Genomic DNA, 18,312 nt, shown 5'->3' with positions numbered 1-18,312 from the left:
ATCAGACAAATTCTTATCTTTGATATATTGATATAAAATGTCTTGAGGGGATCTTTAAATGATTTCTTCCCTCTGCTCATGCTGATTTTGGTCATCTTAGTAATAATGAGCACACAAACTGAAATTAAAATTCAGTTTAATTAGCCAAGAAAAAAAACAGCTTGAGATCAGAGTGAAAGCAAAGCTATGGTGGGTTTGAAGTGCTACTCAGTTCAGTTCAAGTCTTCAGAGTCGAGAGGCAGAGAGATGAAGGAGAAACAGTTGATCCTTCGCAGTTGTTGAACTGAGCCAAACTGTATTTGCAAAAATGTTTCCAACATGCCAGATGGGTGGGGTTCACCGCAAAGGACAGTTCGGTGACTGCCAGAACAATTTGACAATCAGAGAGACGTTTAAAAAAGACAACTTAGTTTTTCTCTCTGTGATTTATGACTTGGTTGATGCTATGTGTGGCCTGATTGGCTTCTCTCTTTCCATCTAGTATTTTAAAGTTTGGTAAACAGACTCCTCAAATTATTTGCAAAGACTGGTTGCTCTATTTGTTGAATGTCAAAAAAACAAAAGGGCAGAACCATCGCAGTCCACATTAAGTTCTCTGGAAAATATCCTCCTGATAGTTTCATTATTCCATTTTCACTTCCTGGTTGATCTCTGGGTCCATCTGATCAGAAATTTCAGTTTTCAGGATAGTTACCACAAAGCTCTATAATAAAGAGTTCAATCATGGGCTGCTGGAAACATGTCTCAGTGTATCAGGGTTGTTTCCACATATGGTTCAGTCTGAAACAGGAAGCTGACTGTGCTGCTGTGAGTTTCGTAGTCCAACTGGCTCACAGTTGTCCTGCACTGATCTGCAGAGAGAGAGAAGAAAATATAAAACAGCTCCAGGTCACTCTGTGTGGTTTTAGAGGTTCAATAAAAACATATGATCAGCTTTATGTGTCCACTAATTACAGTATAATAACAGAAAAGCTATTTGTCTTGTAATAAATTGTGGTATACGTTATGAATAAATGGTTGTGTGATTTACTACAAAGGAATTTTCAATAGAAAATAATATTTTTTCTCTTTTGGAAAAACACACTAAATACAGTTTTTATTATATTTCAAAGACAAGGGCAATATAATGGTCAAAATATGACAGTTTTACATGCAAAGATCTTAGATAAGTTGTAACTTTAATGGCAACCCAAGACTGTATGTGAAAGTAAACTGCATTTTACAACAGTATCCCATAAGTACGCACTAATCAGGCAGAACTATAGGAACTGAATACCCTTTTAAATAGTCAAGCTAGATTCATTCATTCCTCTTGGAGATTTGATGTTGATCTGATGTTTTTTTACAACTCTTGTGATTGTTTTTATTAATTCTATTAATCTAATTTTGTTGCTTGATTGTTGGATGTCTGGCTTCAGACAGTTCTGTTTGCTGGTTGTGTGAATGTTTATTGTTCTCAGGTCTCTCTTGAAAAAGAGATCTTGATATCAATGAGAATACTGTACCTGATTAAATCAAGTCTTGAATGAAAAGTCTTGACTTTCCCCAGGAAACCTTAAATGATCTGCTACAGTGCAAACTTTGTGTACATTATTTATGAAGTAAAAATATGATCACAATATCCTCGTGTTATTACTAATGCCAACAAACGAATAGAGTATCCAGGGAAGTCGGAGCAAAATATTAACGTAAATCTTAAAGCATCATTTAAATGATAAATTGCTTCAGACAAAGAACTTCTCCCCATAGTCAGCACCACTTCCGTACACAGGCTAAATCCTGCTTCTCAAGATGAAATTTACATATAACTTTTTTTCTTGTCTTTTAAAGGATAAGGCAGGTGTTATTCTATATTTTTCTCTATAGTTTCTATAGTTTTCACCAGAAATCCCATGAAAAGATGAAAACAATGTGTTAGTCTATCTCTCAATACTTCCCTACACTGTCTGGTTCCTACTGAAGACGTAAATCCACAAGTATATAGCTTCATGTTCAAAACAGGCTCAGTAATTTCCCAAAACAGCTGGACACAGTAGTTTTGAGCAAAAGTTAATCAAACACGAGATAATAGTGCATTTGTTGGGGACTATTTTCAACTGCGGATTAAGAAACATTTGGTGCTCTGGTGAGTTTTTCACAGGCAGCAGGACAGTGTATGTGGCTATGAGTCAATATAAACTACAGTGTGTGTGCAACAGTGTGGCTCATTGATGTGTTTTTAATCGTTTTTGGACAACAATTGAGCTTTGTGGCACAGAGGAGCTTTGGATACACAAGCGATACCTGTTAGTATAAAAATATAGAATATTGCTAGCCTTATCCTTTAAGTGCATTTATCTGTTTTCACTTCAGTATTTTGAGTTGGAAATTAATTAGCTTGAATGCAGCAAATTCCCAGAGGTTGTATAAGTCTGTAGGAGGTGAGCGTGTTGAATAGAAGTGATTTCCACCAAAGCAAAACATCACTAATTATGTTTCACAATTAAATTTCACTGATATTGTATTCAAAATAAAAGCAGAATCTGATTTTCTTTATTATTTTCTCTAACTTTATATCCACATTTAACCCATTTGCATGAAGGTAATGTCAGATAAGTTAATATATAATTCAAGAACCAAGAAAAAAATACACATATAAAAAGCAGTGGTCCAGTGGTCACATTTATAAGTATTTGACAGAAGTTTAAATAAATCTTCAAAAAAAATCCAACATCAACAAAGCTATTTAGGTCTTGAGAGAAAAGTCAGAAAGAGTTGCATCATCTGGAAGCCAAAAAACCTTCACTCTAGCCATTTTATCAAAATTACAGTGTTGGAGCCACATTTCTAAAGTAGACTCCTATTTTAACGCACTCCAAACAAAATATGCAGTGCAGGACAAATCTCTGTCCGCATATGTATTAAAGACTCCTAATTTTGCACCTCGATTAACAATAAAATTGACTAAAACCTCCAGAGTTGGTCAAGTCCTCAAATGTCTCAAGATTTTAAAGTAGGAAAAGGAAAATGATCTCCCAAAGTCTAAAGTTGTTTCAACATGAACTCTGGAAGACCTAAAACCAACCAAAAGTAAAAACTCCCCACTACCAGAGTTGGTGCGGTGTTGTGTATTTTATGAACTGTAGTTGTAGAGTTAGTATTATAATAATAGGTTGGGCTGCTGGTGGCTTTAGGGTATGTTTTTGAACCGAGGCAGACCCTGAAACCCTTATAATTGTGGATTTTGTGGTATTTGCTGCACTTGCTTTCAAACTTCTCCCGTCTGCCCTCACAGCGACCACTGCTGACGCCCATCAAGGAAGAGCTCTTCTCCCACAGGATTTATTTGTCTTCTGTTCAAAGCTTTACAGAGGCCTTTACAGAGACATGTTTAAACCTGCAAGCAACTTGGCAATGGCAATGAGAGGTAACTGTTTAAAAAATGTGATTTCCAGAAAACAAAGTGCCAAATGCATACTTGACAGTCTTCCAAATCAGCCTGTGATGCTTTGAGGGACAACAAAGGGATGAGAGAGGACAAACAAATATATAATATTTATAACTCCTGTTTTCTGTGTTAGTAAGACTATTTGGATTTTGACTTTTAAAGCAGAAATCCACAATTTTTAATAATGTTCAAACTACAGCAGCAATGATGGTGCATCTAGTGTCATATTTCTGAAGTTATGTCACATCATTGTTAGAATTCAGTGAAAATGCCATTTAACAACCAGGTAGCGGGAAAATATATGTGATGAAGTAAAGAGAAAAACCGATAAACTTAAAATATACCATTTCTCAACACCAGAATGTGGAGAAGCGTCTCCAAGCACAGTTACTGTGCTGTTTTTAGTGTTTCACCAAACATAAATTCATTAAAAACAGCTTCACGTTTGTATTCGGTCCTTCCTGTTATTCTACATTCAAAATGTGAGCAAACAGGACACATGCACAGTGTCTCAGACAGTGAGGAAGAAACACTTTGTGATTTAGGATTAATGTGTGTTTAAAGATCGTAAAATGTGATGACTTTTTCTTTTTCCAGTGTTGGGAATGTCAGGATTAAATATATAACTAGACCCTTGAGAATTCCTAAGTGTAAAGTACACTGGTGCACAACAAGTGATGTGCTTTTTGTTCATAATGAACAGTAAATGTGATCTGCAAGTATCATGTAGCACAGATTGTAGTTCACAATGTATCCAGAGGGTCGCTTGCCTATTTACACATTTACTCGGCAGGGAGCAACATTGTGTTTCTTTTTGCTCTGTTTTTGGTCTCCACCAACTCCTGAATGCTCCTGAATGTTTACCAGATAGTCGCTAACTTTGTCTACTGTTTGGTGCTGAGCTGGTAGCGTACAGTGGGTTTATCAGAGCTTGTTTGTAAAAAAAATAAATAAATAAATAAAACAGCTGCCTGCTGCATCTGGAAATAGGGTTGTGAGTGGTGCTACTAATCTACACAGTAAATGCTCCTTAAAACCAAAACAATGACCTAAAAGAGGTTAAAAAGCTGCATAGAGCTACAGAGTTGGGTCATAACTATGTATGGGTTTCCCCTTTGACATAGTCATTTGATTAAAGGTCCAATGTGTAGTGGAGTAGTGCAGTTGGCAACCATTTGAATACCGCTCACATCACCCTCCCCTTCCAAGCGTGTAGGAGAAACTACAGTGGCCGCAAAACTTGCAAAAAACACGACAGGCCCAATCTAGAGCCAGTGTTTGGTTTGTCAGTTCTGGGCTACTGTAGAAACATGGTGGTGCAACATGGCGACCTCTGTGGAAGGGGACCCGCTCCCTATGTAGGTAATGAAAACACAACGATTCTTATTTTCAGGTGATTATACACTAATGAAAACATACTTAGAAATATTATATTCCATTTCTGCCAATAGCTCCTCCTAAACATTATACACTGGACCTTTAACTGTTTATATTTGAAAATAATCAGTGGAGATTTAAACCTGACATGATACATGGATTAAATTATCAGACATCAGTCCATTTTCGTAAATGTCCTCAAAACTTAACATCCATACTAAATGTCACATAATGCAGACATACACTAAACATATCTTGGGATGGATTCTCTTGCTAATGTCAGCAGCCTCTGGTTTGAAGTCTCATGTCTACATATGGTCATATTTGGGAGCTCACTTGTATACCTTCCAGATATCTCGGTGCATGGTTTAGTTCAAACTGTCAGAGCAGCTGCCTGGGACTGTAATTCATCATCATCACAATATTACCTCTTATTGAGGCTGTCTCTCTGTGTTGCCATTAAGATGGCCTCCTTCATAGTCGAGCTGGCAGAGGATCATGTTGTTCTTGAGGAAAAACTTGTCTCCCACGCAAAATCTGCAGAGAGAAATAAAAATATGGAACTGGGTCTTGGTTCTTGCTTGAGCAGAAGTGAATCATGAAGTCCCAGAGGAGCATTTCAGGCATATTTTCAGCATACATCCACTGCTATGATAATCAGAAAATGAATCTTGCATAATTGCTGGCTGATTAACTATCCACTATTTGTCATATACAAAGTCTTTAACCCCTCAAGGTTTTAAATTGTGCAGTAAATTTCATCACATTCTGACTACAATGCATTGGTAATATGCTTATAACGACCAGTGAGCTCACTAGTACACCTCCCAGATAAGTCAACTGAATTTGATCTCCCTGGCTAATTGCGCCCCTAATCTTACCTCTGACGGCAGAGCTGACAGGCGAAGCAGTCTAAATGGTAGACATTGTCTCTGGCTCTCATCACCATCTCAAAGGCAGGGATCAGCTTACTGCAGGCTGCACAGTTCCCCGTCACCCCAAAGAGCCTGCAGAGGGAAAGAGGGCAACAAGCAGACCTGTAGTCTGGACGCATTTAGATACATTTCAGCCAAGAAATGAAGAGGAACAAAACACTGAAAAAAAGGGAGAACAAGCCTAAAAAGTAGTTCAACAGGACCTTGCGTCTGAGTCACTGTCACAAATGTTGCACATGCACTTAGTGCAGCGCTTCCATCATATCTTAAGGATCGTAATTACGAGCAGCCAAGTGGGAAGAAACAATCACATCAGCCTCCTAGTTGTAATTCTGAGAAGGAGATATTAGAAATTTCTAACTGTGATATCTCCCACATAGCAATAGTGTTGTAACTCGAATAGTGTCAACACTCTAGAGCCAAAATAACTGCAAAGAGACCATCGTTGGCAGTTAAATGTAAGTAAAATCCAGTATTAACACTGGCTAATGTTAGCTAATTAACAAGACCAGTTCTTCTGTTTATGTACATTCTTTGTTGATGTTGTTGTTTTATTTCACACTTGCTTTGACAACGTAAACATCTGTTTCCCATGCCAATAAAGCCCCTTTGAATTTGAGTCTACAGCCATGCTCACATGTTCACAATGACAATGCTAACTAATTTAGCAGGTATGTTTTCCATGTTCGACATCTTAGATTAGCGTGTTAGCATGCTAACATTTGCTAATTAGCACTAAACACATAGTACAGCTGAGGCTGATGGGGATGTCATCAGTTCTGCAGGTATTTGGTCATAAAGATAAGTGCTGAAAGTTTGACCTGAGGGCTGAGCACTAGAGGAAAAGTTCACCAAAGTTATTACAATTCATCCTGAGGGGAACATAAATGTCTGAACCAAATTTCATGGCAATCCCTCCAATAGTTGTAGAGACATTTCACTCGAAACCATAAGGAAAAGTCAGAGGGTCACCAAAGTCAGTAGGATTCATCTTCTCTGGGGACCATGAATGTCTGTCCAAAGTTTCATGGATATCAATCCAATAGTTGTTGAGATATTTCAGTCTGGACCAAAGTGGTGGAGCAACCAACAGACCGACCAACATTGTCATCCATAGAGCCATGCCGTTCACATGATAAAGGAGTTAGCTACATAACCTTGACAGGTTATTGGTATTACCTTACAATACAGAACACAACATTTTGAATCGTTATCAAGGAACAAGTGACAAATCAGGAACTAACTGACTAATAGTAGAGACAAAATGGACTATATACAGTAAATAATGATACATACATTACTGCTGTATGTTAACAAGTTTGTAATGATTGACAGTGTTGACAGACAACTAAATCTGTGAATCTACATACTGTCCACTTCCTGATCAACTGTTTCTAAATATGAATCAGCAACTGAGCAGCACAAAACCAATAACTACTCATTGATTTTTGATTTTCCTCTATTTACTATTTGTGTGTCCCCACAAGTAGAGTGGACCTTCATACTGATTTGTATGTAGTTTTACAGATATCTAGGAACTAATCCTCACATACAGTTTCATAACACAGTATCTCAAAGTACTACTACTACATCTACTAAGGCTCTGGAACAACTTGCCCGAAGACATCAGGCTGTCTGAGTCAGTGTCTTCTTTTAAGTCTCTTCTCAAAACACATTTTTATCGGAAAACATATCCTGATCTTACCTGAGCTGTCTGTTTATTTTATTGTTTTTTATGTATTTTATCATTCACTGTAGTATTTTATTTCTCTCTCTGTGAAGCACTTTGTACTTTGTTTTTATAAGTGCTCTATAAATAAAGTTTCTTATCATTATTATTATTATTATTATTATTTAGTCCTGGATTCAGAGTTATTCAGGAACTACTTTTTAACGATTCATTAATTATATATCTATATCTGGTTCAACTCGTTAACAGCCGTCTAGATGTGATGGAATAAAAATAGCTACTTTAACAAAAAAATTAATTAATTAAAAAGTGTGTGCGCGTGGTCACCTTCACCAAAAATGAAAAAAGCTAATTTAGGCTTCGTTGGTGTATGAGCTGCAATTAAAGATCTAGTAATCTTTAACAATTTCGTAACAATGTTTACCTATTCTGCCAACATTGTGTGAATGCAGGATTACTACTTTTTTTGTAATTATCTATTCTAAACAAACCTCTGTTGCTGCTGCTGTTTTTTTGCATCATAGGACATTACACTGACTTCATAGTTAAGAACTTGAGTTACACTCTTCTGAAACTAACAATTTATGTGACATTTGAACTATGTCCTCAAACTACCTGAGACAAACTGTGTTGTTTTTAAATACTCTGTGACTCAGTGCTGACCAGCCGCAGATTGCTTCACATCTCTTTCACCTCTAAAAGAACGAACAAACAGCTCCCTAAGAGCCTGACACACATGAAGATAAGTAGCCTCTGCTGATTTCCATATTCCATTAGAGGCCAAATAGAAAAGGAGGTTTGGGAGGAACCGTTATGAAAAACAACATCCGCAGAAGGAGGGAGGAAAGCGGCAAGCATACGTATCCCAGAGCTTTAGACGACAAATGAAAAACGTCATCAAATGAGTGACCAACACGGGAACAAAAGCGAGTCCTAATTAACCAAATGTTCTGATCTAACGAGCCTGAGTCCTGAGCAGGCACCTGGTGGTTTTTTTTCCCTCTCCTTAATGAGGCTACGAAGCTCAATGCTAATTCTCTACTAATGGTCCAATTAAAAGAAATCACATGGTTTTAATCCTGCTCTTCAAAGGCTCTTGGTCTGCACCCTCGCAATGATGAGGAAAACAGGAGGCAATCTAGCCAATTTAACTGTCAAAAGGGGTTTTGGTCTCTTAAGTGCAGAGCAGCTAATGAGAGACTTAGCTCCAACCAAATCCAGCTGGATTGTACATGAGACTAACACATGAGTTCAGCAATGTGGCTGAGATATCAGGAGTTCTCCTTCTGACCCGACACCAGACGTCGTTATTTCAGGCACGAAAATGAAGGCCACATAACTCTCAGAACAACCATTTGAGCCATGTTTAGGTTTGTATATAAGTTGTGTCATCAGGATTCATGGTCAAAAGATTGTAAAGGTGGAAAACTGTTTAAATATATAGTGTATTTAAAACATACTTTAAATAAATTAAATGATTGTGTAATGATTCATTCATATACACTAGAGGTCGGGTGATGTATAACCTCACTTCAAAGAATTTTATAAAGGAGCTGTTTAGACAATCTAAAACCATTTATCTTTATCTGAAGGGTTTATAAAGAGTGTTTGAAGTGCTTCAAAGTGTTTTAAGTGTTATAAAATTCCTGCCCTATTACATGGCAGATACTGTAGGTACAAACATAACAGACACTTCAGTGTGGTGTTTCCTTGTCTTGGAGTAATGTACTTAGCAATAGTTTGACATTTGCTTATTCATTTTCTTGCCAAAAGTTAAGAAAGCAATACCACTAAATATGTAGCTGGAGCCAGGAGACAGTTAGCTTATCTTAGCTTAGCATAAAAGACTGGAAACAGAGGAAACAGCTACCCTGGTTCTATCCAAACAAAATTCGCCTACCAGCACCACTAATGCTCACTAATCAAATTATTAAATATCTTGCTTATTTAATCCGTACAAAAACCGAACTATATAAACGATATTCAATTTTTTACAGGGGGTTATGTGCTGGACTATTTCTTGCCTCTAAGCATTTGCCAGGTAACCAGCAGAAATTCTAGGAAGTTACTGGTACCGGCCAAGACATAGTCCTGCACATAACCCGCCTTAAAAGGGCAAATGCCTATAGACAGGCTAGCTGTGTCCCTCTGTTTTTAGTCTTTATGCTAAGCTAAGCTAACTGGCTGCTGGCTCCAGCACTCTTTTTACTCTTTATTGTCTGAAAAATAAGTAAAATTGGCATGAAAGTTCATTATAAAGGTTAAACCATCAGAGAAAGCTGAGTAAAATCATAACCCACATGCTCCACTATTCTGACTTCACTCTGTGTTCCTTAAGCAAAGACTGAAACATACTAAAAGGCCAGCATTGTGCTTATTCTGTTACTAAAAATGGTTATGTTTCAGCTTGCTGTTTAAGTTTGCATTTGACTGTTGCTTTTGTTATCAGCTCTCCTGAGCCCTTCACGTCCAAACTAGTTCATATTTTGTCATATTTTTGCTTTTTAATACATGGATTCAGCAGCCAACCACATGTCCCAACACAAGATAAACCCTTTTCAAGTAGGCCTACAGTAGAAGGGAGAAAAGTATGTGTCCACTAAAAACTTTAATGCTCAGTGAGGATATGATGAGTCAAAGCAGACTCGAGTAGCACATCCAAACATGGGTAAAACATGCTTGGAATCAGATTAAATGTATTCATTGTAGTATTTTTAAGAAACATGACACACCTTCTGTGAGGTTTTGATAAGTTTAGGGCAAAAACAGCTGTGAACAGTTTTGGGCATTTTGTACAATTTGGCTGTCTTCACTGGGTTTTATTGACTGAAAGCTTTACTAAATTTGCCTCAACGATCGCCAACATTTTTGGTCTGAGTTGACACAAGATAGTTTACATAGTCATCTACATTTGGAAAGATAACTGAGAGCTGTTGCTTTGTTATTTTGTGTTGTGGTACATGCATTATTGTATTTGTACATTTCTCGGGCAAAATCTTTATGGCAAACCAAGATTGCTCACTCTATCTACATCTGTCCTCATTACAAATCTGCACATTTTCCTTGTTCAGTTTCTGCTTGGTTCTCAAAGGGAGGCTCTCAGATTGAAGTTAATATCTCTGTTCCCATAGTTTCCCTGATAACCTACATTACCAGACTATTCCCTTTTACTTGGATCCTGAGTGGATCAACAGTCAGCTAGCTCTTCCAATCTTATACAGTACTTTTATGGATGATTTGTTTTGAAGCTGCATGATGCCGTTCATTTTCTTTTCCCTCTTTCAGTCCAGATACACCTGTAGAAGGAAGGGTTAGTGTTACCTCAGGTAATCCCTGCGGCAGAGGATGAGGTTGGCCCGGGTGTAGAGGGTGGAGCCCACCCGGCCCAGGCGGCAGTCACAGCAGGCACACTTCAGACAGTCCTCATGCCAGTACCTGTCCAATGCCTGCAGCATGAAGCGGTCCCGGATCTTCCCGTTGCAGCCGGCGCAGCCCCTCGGCTTCTCTCTGGACTGGAGGGACACGAGAGACACACCTGGCAGGAAACAACAGAGTGACAAAGACAAGCACAGAGACAGAGGGGGTTACATTTCTCTCGGGAACATGTGGAAAGCAAAGTAGTCCGTCATGATTAACAACTGAATTTATAAGAATATTGAAAAATGCAAAGGTATCAATAATACAGAGACATTCTGTAGCGATATCACAGGCGATACAATGCTATGAAGAAACATTTGGTCATTATAAATTCACTGTTGAATATCACAGGCACTATAGTCACTACAGTAAAAAATAACCAGTTAGGTCGTCTTAAAGCAAAATTAACAACAAATGTAATCCCCTAGAATAGCCTTTATGATGGGGAAAAAATGTCTAAGGCCACTATAAAGTCATCATTAGGTACATAATGCCTAGACTTCATGTTCCTATAAGAAAACAACAGTAGTTTTCTGTTAGGGAGGAGTAGCAAAGAGTCAAACCCATCATTAATCTTAATAAAAGTATTTCACAGACTAACTTTGACATGAAAACTGGGGGAACATCTGTTTTCTGCAATCTTTATTTTAATTAATGTTTTGCTGCACAGTTGCACACAATTCTCAAAACCTTTTCTGTTGCCCTATTTTATAGGTAACATGCACATTCATGTCAGTCCAAACGGCGAACAGAAATGTATCTTAGTCCTCTGTAGCCTACTCACTCTCCTCCTTGTCCAGCACCATTCTTCTAGAAACCGACAACAATCCAACAACTGAAGAAATGCGCTTCTTCTCCTGCGTGCACGATAACACCCCGAAGAGCGATAATAAACACAGAAGGGCTTTGGCACTCTGTATGAATTACAGCATCAACCCGGAGTCGCTCAAACTTCAGCTCCGCTCCTCATAACCCCGAAGAAAGCCGAGAGAAACAGCCATAGTGTCGCTTTCTGATGTGTCTTATGCGTAAAAATAACCCGTGGATGGATGAAAACGGCGTCCTCGGGTATCACCTTTCCGGCAAGAGAGATGTCCTCAAATCAAGAGTGTCTGTGCCTTATCTTAGCTGATGTCAGTGCATAAGCATTTCTGTATCTGCACAGGCTGCGGCTGTTCCCCCCTCAAATGAGCTCCTCTGCACAGCCCTCCCTCCCTCTCTCTCTCTCCCTCCCCCTCTCTCTCTCCCTCTGCAAAAAAAAAAAAACTCCCACAGTCAAATGGTTTTTTCAACGCTGCGTGCTAATTATATAAAGTCATTATGCTCAGATCTGATAGTAACCGCCCCTTCCCTCTCTGAATCAATTATTCAATAGACAGTCACACACCAGGACAGCCCGGGCCTGAGGTGTTTTAGAATGAGCTTATTCAACTCCAAGGACACCAATTATCTCCAGGGCGCCCTGTGATCAATGCAGCGCCTTCTGCGCGTGTGCGCGTTGGTATGTATGTGTGCGTTTGTGTAGCCCACGTGCGTGGTGTCATATGTTCAGTGTGTTCAGCACTTATTTGTGCACTTATGTATTTTTTCTTACTAATAAAAGTAATAATAGCTTAGATGAGGGCAGTGGTGGAAAGTAGCTAAGTACATTTACCGGTACTCAAGTACTGTAGACCTACTGGTACTTGTAGGCTACTTTATTTGAGTATTTCCATTTTCTGTTTCTTTATACTTCACAATTCAGAGGGAAATGTTGTACTTTTTACTCAACTACATTTATCTGATAACTTTAGTGACTTTGCAGATTCACATTAATAATACAAATTAACTAATAAATTGTGTATTATTTTGGATAAAGATAAGACTTTATTGATCCCTCTTTGAAATTCACAAGCTAACCAGCGGTATATAAAGTAAACAATAAGACCCACATTTACCAGCTGCAACATTGAAGTGATGTATACACTAATACACCACTGGCACTACTTTTATTGTACTTTTATTTAAGTAAAACACTTACTTGTATCATAGTATTTCTACAGTGATATTGCTACATTTACTTAAGTAAAAGATCTGAGTAGCCTACTTCTTCTACCACTGGATGAGGGTAAGAATATACAGTATTACAGGATACCATAAAGATCACTAAACTCTACCATAGGTCCTTGAAGGAATATTATAAGATAATTATAGGAATATTATTGGAATATAAGATAAAAACACTAAAAAGCAACTACAGGTTTCTTTCCTAATCCTTGAATCCTATAGGAATGTTTCAGCAATGCATGTGATTAAAAGACTGTGTGAGATATTAATTCTCTATAAACTCAAGACCACAGACTAGGAATATTATATGATAGTATAGGAGATAAAAACACCAAGAGGCAGTTAAAGTTACTAGTGATGTTACTACAGGTCCCTGTAGGAATATTCTAGCATAATTATTGGAATATTATAGGTAACATCTAAAGTACCATTATGATGTCCTCGAATACTGTGGCAATACAGGAGACGAAAACACTATAAAGTGACTCTAAAGTCACTTTAAACTCAATGATAGATCTAATGCAGACTGCAAGCCCTTGCAGGAATATTATAATGTTATAGAATTATAGCAGATAATAATATTATAAAGCAGCTACAGTACAGGTCACTATAAATTAACTTGCCTAAAACTAGACTGAGGCTATATCTGCTAAGCTATGTCCATGCATATAATAGGAATACAGGAGATAAAAACACTATAAAGTAGCAATAAAGTAACCATAAGCTCAATAGTAGACCAACTGCAGACTGCAAGTAGGAAACTTATAGTGATATTATAGTACACCCCAAAAAAAAAAAAACAAAAACAAAAACATAAAGCAGCTGTAGGTCATGATACCTTCAGGTCCTTGTATGAAGACTATAAGAATATTATAGCAGTATGACATAACATAATTAATTTTTGTGTTTTTAAGTCCATGAATATTATATAAGTACAGGAATTTACATTTTTTCTCTATAAAGTAACTACAAACTCACTAATAGAACTGCCACAGACTGAAGGTCCTTGTAGGAATCATATACGCATGATATTAAGAGATGCCATACTGTAAAGCAGTTATAAGTCATTATAAACTCAGTATACCTATGTATCATACTACAGGTCCTTGAAGGAATACCATAGTAATATTTAATACCATACTACAAGTTCTTGAATAGTATAGTAATACTATAGGATTATAGGACATATTTTGAATACACTACATAGCAGTTATAGGTCATTATAAACTATACTAGTAGACCAATTATACTACAGGTCTTTGTGGGAATATTGTAAGATAAAACCACTATAAAGCTTTAATGGCAGATCCAGCAGGCCTGAATATTACAGGAATACTGCAGATAAAACCAGCTAAAAAATAGCTATAAAGTTATATACTTACTACTAGACCTGCCACAGACTACCAAGTCCTTGTAGTATTATACCATAGATGAAATATAAATAGCCTTGGAACTCAATGTTGAGTCCCAGACCTACTGTCAGTCTCTGCATTAAGGATTTAGGAATCAAATTACCACAAAGTATGGTAAGGTCATTATTTAAAGTTAATATTGAGCACCATAGAGGCATTATTAGTCTCTGTAGATAGATTATTGGAACATTATAGTGATTTTCAATGGGGTTTCCAAGGCCAGAACTCACCCCAGTCCATAAACAACACTGTAGCCTGCTTACAGATAGATCATCCAGCCCTAAATCCTCCTCATTAGAAGCTGTGGCATAAACAACTGTTCTAACATGGCCCCTGGATCAGGTCACACTAATTAACCAGCACATCGACCACAATTCCCTCATTATCCACCCTCTCATCTGATTGCATATAGGCCGTCAAGACAGCTAACGATCAACAGACTAATTAATCAGCTGATGAGGTGCAAGTGAAGCTCCGGGTTCCCTCTTCATTTGCGAGACACATGGGAGCTAATTAGTTCAATTATTAATGCATCTAATTAAATAGTTTCTCTGGGTAATCATGGTTACTGTCTCGTCCTCCATCAGGCTGCGGTGATAAATGGATCCGAGGTGCAATAGACCCCTCTTGTCCTTTATTTTGACATGAATAAACTTCATTGCAACGGCTGGCCCGGACTAAACATTACAGGCTATTCACAGGCCCGGACTCCATTAGGCTAATTGCGCTAAAAGCAGTCTGTGGCTGACATTAAAGGTGAGCTGTGGTGAGGGCTCTAATTAGCAGTCTGTGAAAATAGGAAGCCTTTTTGACCATCTGCTGCTGGCTCGCCTTTGCCCTCATGTCCTCAGTGTGAAAATGGCTAAGACAAATTTAGGCTATGTTTTATGGAAGGGCTGTTTGTCAGATATAATGCCATGAGAGGCCGGGTCACTGGGAGCCTGTTTCATACAGTAACAGCTGAATTTAGAGGTGGGAATACAAGAAAACTGCTGCAATATGTGGCAGCAAGGCCACAGGGTTTTGCATATGAAACCACAGCCTGCTGCTTCTTGTCAGACTCGACGGACAAAACCAGCATTATTTAGACATAGAACCCATTTTCCACCACCTATATTCAGTTTACATTTCCATCATTCTCCAACACATGCCTTAATTTGATTTTTTCTTTTCCAAATGCAATATTTAGGGTGTCAAACATATCTTAATCCTGGCTAAAAAGGAGTAAAAATTAAAAATATCACATGGATGTGAGACTAAAGTTTGTAAAATTTCTATTAATTATTTTCTGGATTTTCTACTGATTTTTATATTTTAAGCCATGCTAGCGGCATGGCTCTATGGATGGCAATGTCAGTCTGTGTGTCATCTGTCGCTTTGGTTCAGACTGAAATATCTCAACTACTACTGGACGGATTACCAGGAAACATTCATGGTGCCCAGAGGACGAATTGTACTGACTTTGGTAAGCATTTTACCTGCTTAACATTAAGTAGTTTTGTCATTGTGAGCATGTTAGCATGCTGACATAGCATTTAGCTCAAAGCACCACTGTGCCTAAATACAGCCTCACAGAGCTGCTAGCATGGCTGTCGTTTTGTTCCATGACAACTGAGCAAACTCAATCTGCTGATGAGAACCATGTGGTGGTCAAAAACTCAAGATTAAGCGAGGTAGACCCTGAGTTGAGATTGTTTTGTGAAGTGCTGTTTCCAAGGTTAAAAATGAAGTGTCCAGCTCAAATTCTCAGTAAAGTCAGTAAATTGACAGGAAGCAAGCATCACATAATGCAGCACTGATATAAAATGTGTTGTCTGCAAAGGTTGATGAGAATCAAATCAAAGAAACCTTGACCAAAACAAATTACTGTAAAATATCACAAATAATTTATTGTATTGAAAATGTTTTTTATTCTAAACAAAATGGCACCAAATGGATCCATCTAAAAGGAGATAAACAAGGTCTCATAACCCCATCAGGACGAACGGGAAGAGGAGCAAAACACAGAGGAACAAAACACTTGAACATTTTCTTATTAGCTTCACAAGCAAAGTGCTTCACCAGGAAAGCTTGGCTGATTGTGATAGAGCTGCAGCTGAACTCCCAAGAGGTTTGACCACTGGGGAGCAGATTATTTGTTCTGATCCCTCGACAGGCTGGGAAATTCTGGGGAAGAAAGCCAAGTGTTTACATGTGCTATGGTACCTTTGAGCAAGGCATGTGATACTCATATGAACCAGTGGAGCTTCTTTGTGGTTGTATTGGGCAGTTTCCAGTTCAACATGTGGAAATGTGTGTATGTGGGTTGGTCACCTAAAATGTTGCAGTAGAGGCTTCTGACTTGAAGGTAACTAGTTTGATCCCTGCACGGATAATGCGATCATGTCATATGGGACGGTGTTCGTGTCATCAGACAACTCAAGATGGTTGTATGACTGCAGAGCTGGTCATATTAGGGTTAAAAATACTGCATATGCATTGACAATATAACTATATCCATTAAATTATGCTGAACGAAAGACAGACTGACGTGAGGTGTGATGTGCCCATGTTTGTTAATTTTTTTTCAGGCATTTCCATGCAAACTGTCCCACAGCTATAATTATGACTTGGATGCTGAGGTGAAGATGATTTATAAATCGCAAGCTGGTAATTATGGTAACTCCGATAACACATGAACGAGGCATAAATCATTACCACCACTGAGGCCCTTAAGGTGTCAGCATGCTTCAACTAAAGTGTCCCCCCTTAATAATATATTTGTTCATTTTAAACTATGTCACTTTTTCTGTGTACAACCAAGTGCAACACTATGAAATCCTTCGAGGAGAGACTGTCTGAAAGCCTGTGCAGAAATCCCAATTTGAATGATTATCTCTCTCTCTCTCTCTTCCTCTCTATGACGGCCGGCTTTTCACCCTGCTTGAGTGTGGCCATTTGAGCTATAAATGCTTTTGCCTTCAGAAGTGGTCAGACGACAGTCATTTCGAACATACTGACACCTTTAGTCTCCAACTGCTCCAGTGGAGCTGCTCGGTGGCCATCAGATCAGATTGTGGTTGTACTGGGCAGCTTCCAGGTGTGAATGTGTGTAACTGTGTGAGTGTGAACAGGGCCCTCCTGACAAAGAAAGCATTGCACTCAGAAGTCTCCCTGCCTACCTAAAAAAAACTGTGTGAGGCAGAAGGATGCTACTGGCTACTGGCTTACGCTACTGCTGCTGGTGTATTGTTTTTATGCTTAAGGGCATGTTGTATGTGTATAACCAGCTGGGTTATGGCTTTCAGTTTTGGGAAGTCAAGTTTTATTTATGTACTTCAGTATTAAACATAGCAATATGCCTTTAAGGGCTTGTCCGAGCAATGGTAGTCTTGCAAGACAAAAGAGCATAGACATCTGTTGTAAACACAGTGAACATTATGGTTGCTTGTCTGTTTTACTGCTGCTTTACTGTGATCATTATCTACCTTATTAACACCTGTTGTGGCTTTACAGTTAACCTCAATCTCTGGCTAGATGGGGTTTCATAGTAGGCAGCTCAACAGCATGAACATGTGCTAATGTAAAGTTTACCCAAGTGTATTAACTGAGAAGATAAACTTGAGCTGTTTGGCTGCCAAAAAACCTGAGAGGTAAGATGACATGATTGGAGGAGGTCACCAGTCCAACAAAGAAGTCCATTTAAAAGCTGATATTAATTTTGTTGTAGTTAGTACTATACCCGAAAATAACCACAGTCTATTTCTTTACATCGTCGACTGCAAGGATGAAAAAGGAGTAGCATTGAAAGGGAGCATTGAAGAGGATCATCGTCAATCCACCTTTTCTATAAGATTTACATTAAGTATCATTACCCAAAGGAAGTACCACATTAATACCACATTTCAGATACCCTTTAAATCTTGTTCGGAATGGACTCATTTGTCTTATCTTATGTTAATTGAGTCATGGAGGCCTCAGGAAGCTCATGGACACAATGTACAAATCCTTACAAATCCTTTTTTCCTA

At 38.3% G+C, this 18,312-nt stretch overlaps 1 protein-coding gene across 1 annotated transcript; it reads right to left on the bottom strand.

Moving 5' to 3' along the window:
• Window positions 1-119: 119 nt before the first annotated feature.
• LOC122874581 (rhombotin-1-like) lies at window positions 120-12,051 on the bottom strand. The gene is made up of 5 exons (XM_044192617.1): window positions 11,631-12,051; window positions 10,751-10,964; window positions 5,686-5,811; window positions 5,233-5,341; window positions 120-851 (listed from the first exon to the last, which is right to left on the bottom strand). Exons 1-4 carry the CDS (start codon window positions 11,650-11,652, stop codon window positions 5,236-5,238), a joined length of 468 nt encoding a protein of 155 aa, XP_044048552.1. The 5' UTR covers window positions 11,653-12,051; the 3' UTR covers window positions 120-851; window positions 5,233-5,235.
• Between the last annotated feature and the right edge of the window lie 6,261 nt (window positions 12,052-18,312).

This window comes from Siniperca chuatsi, linkage group LG4 (genome assembly GCF_020085105.1).
Source record: "Siniperca chuatsi isolate FFG_IHB_CAS linkage group LG4, ASM2008510v1, whole genome shotgun sequence".
Lineage (NCBI taxonomy): Eukaryota > Metazoa > Chordata > Actinopteri > Centrarchiformes > Sinipercidae > Siniperca > Siniperca chuatsi.
The sequence above is the reverse complement of the archived record's forward strand: the minus strand, read 5'-3'. Positions and strand labels throughout refer to the sequence as shown.

Excerpts from the sequence above, each read along its gene's own strand:
- LOC122874581 (XM_044192617.1), bottom strand. The coding sequence starts at position 11,652 with ATGGTGCTGGACAAGGAGGAGA. Across the intron at positions 10,965-11,630 it reads GGTGCTGGACAAGGAGGAGA|GTGTGTCTCTCGTGTCCCTC; the intron begins GTGAGTAGGCTA and ends GTTTCCTGCCAG. Across the intron at positions 5,342-5,685 it reads TGTCAGCTCTGCCGTCAGAG|ATTTTGCGTGGGAGACAAGT; the intron begins GTAAGATTAGGG and ends TTCTCTCTGCAG.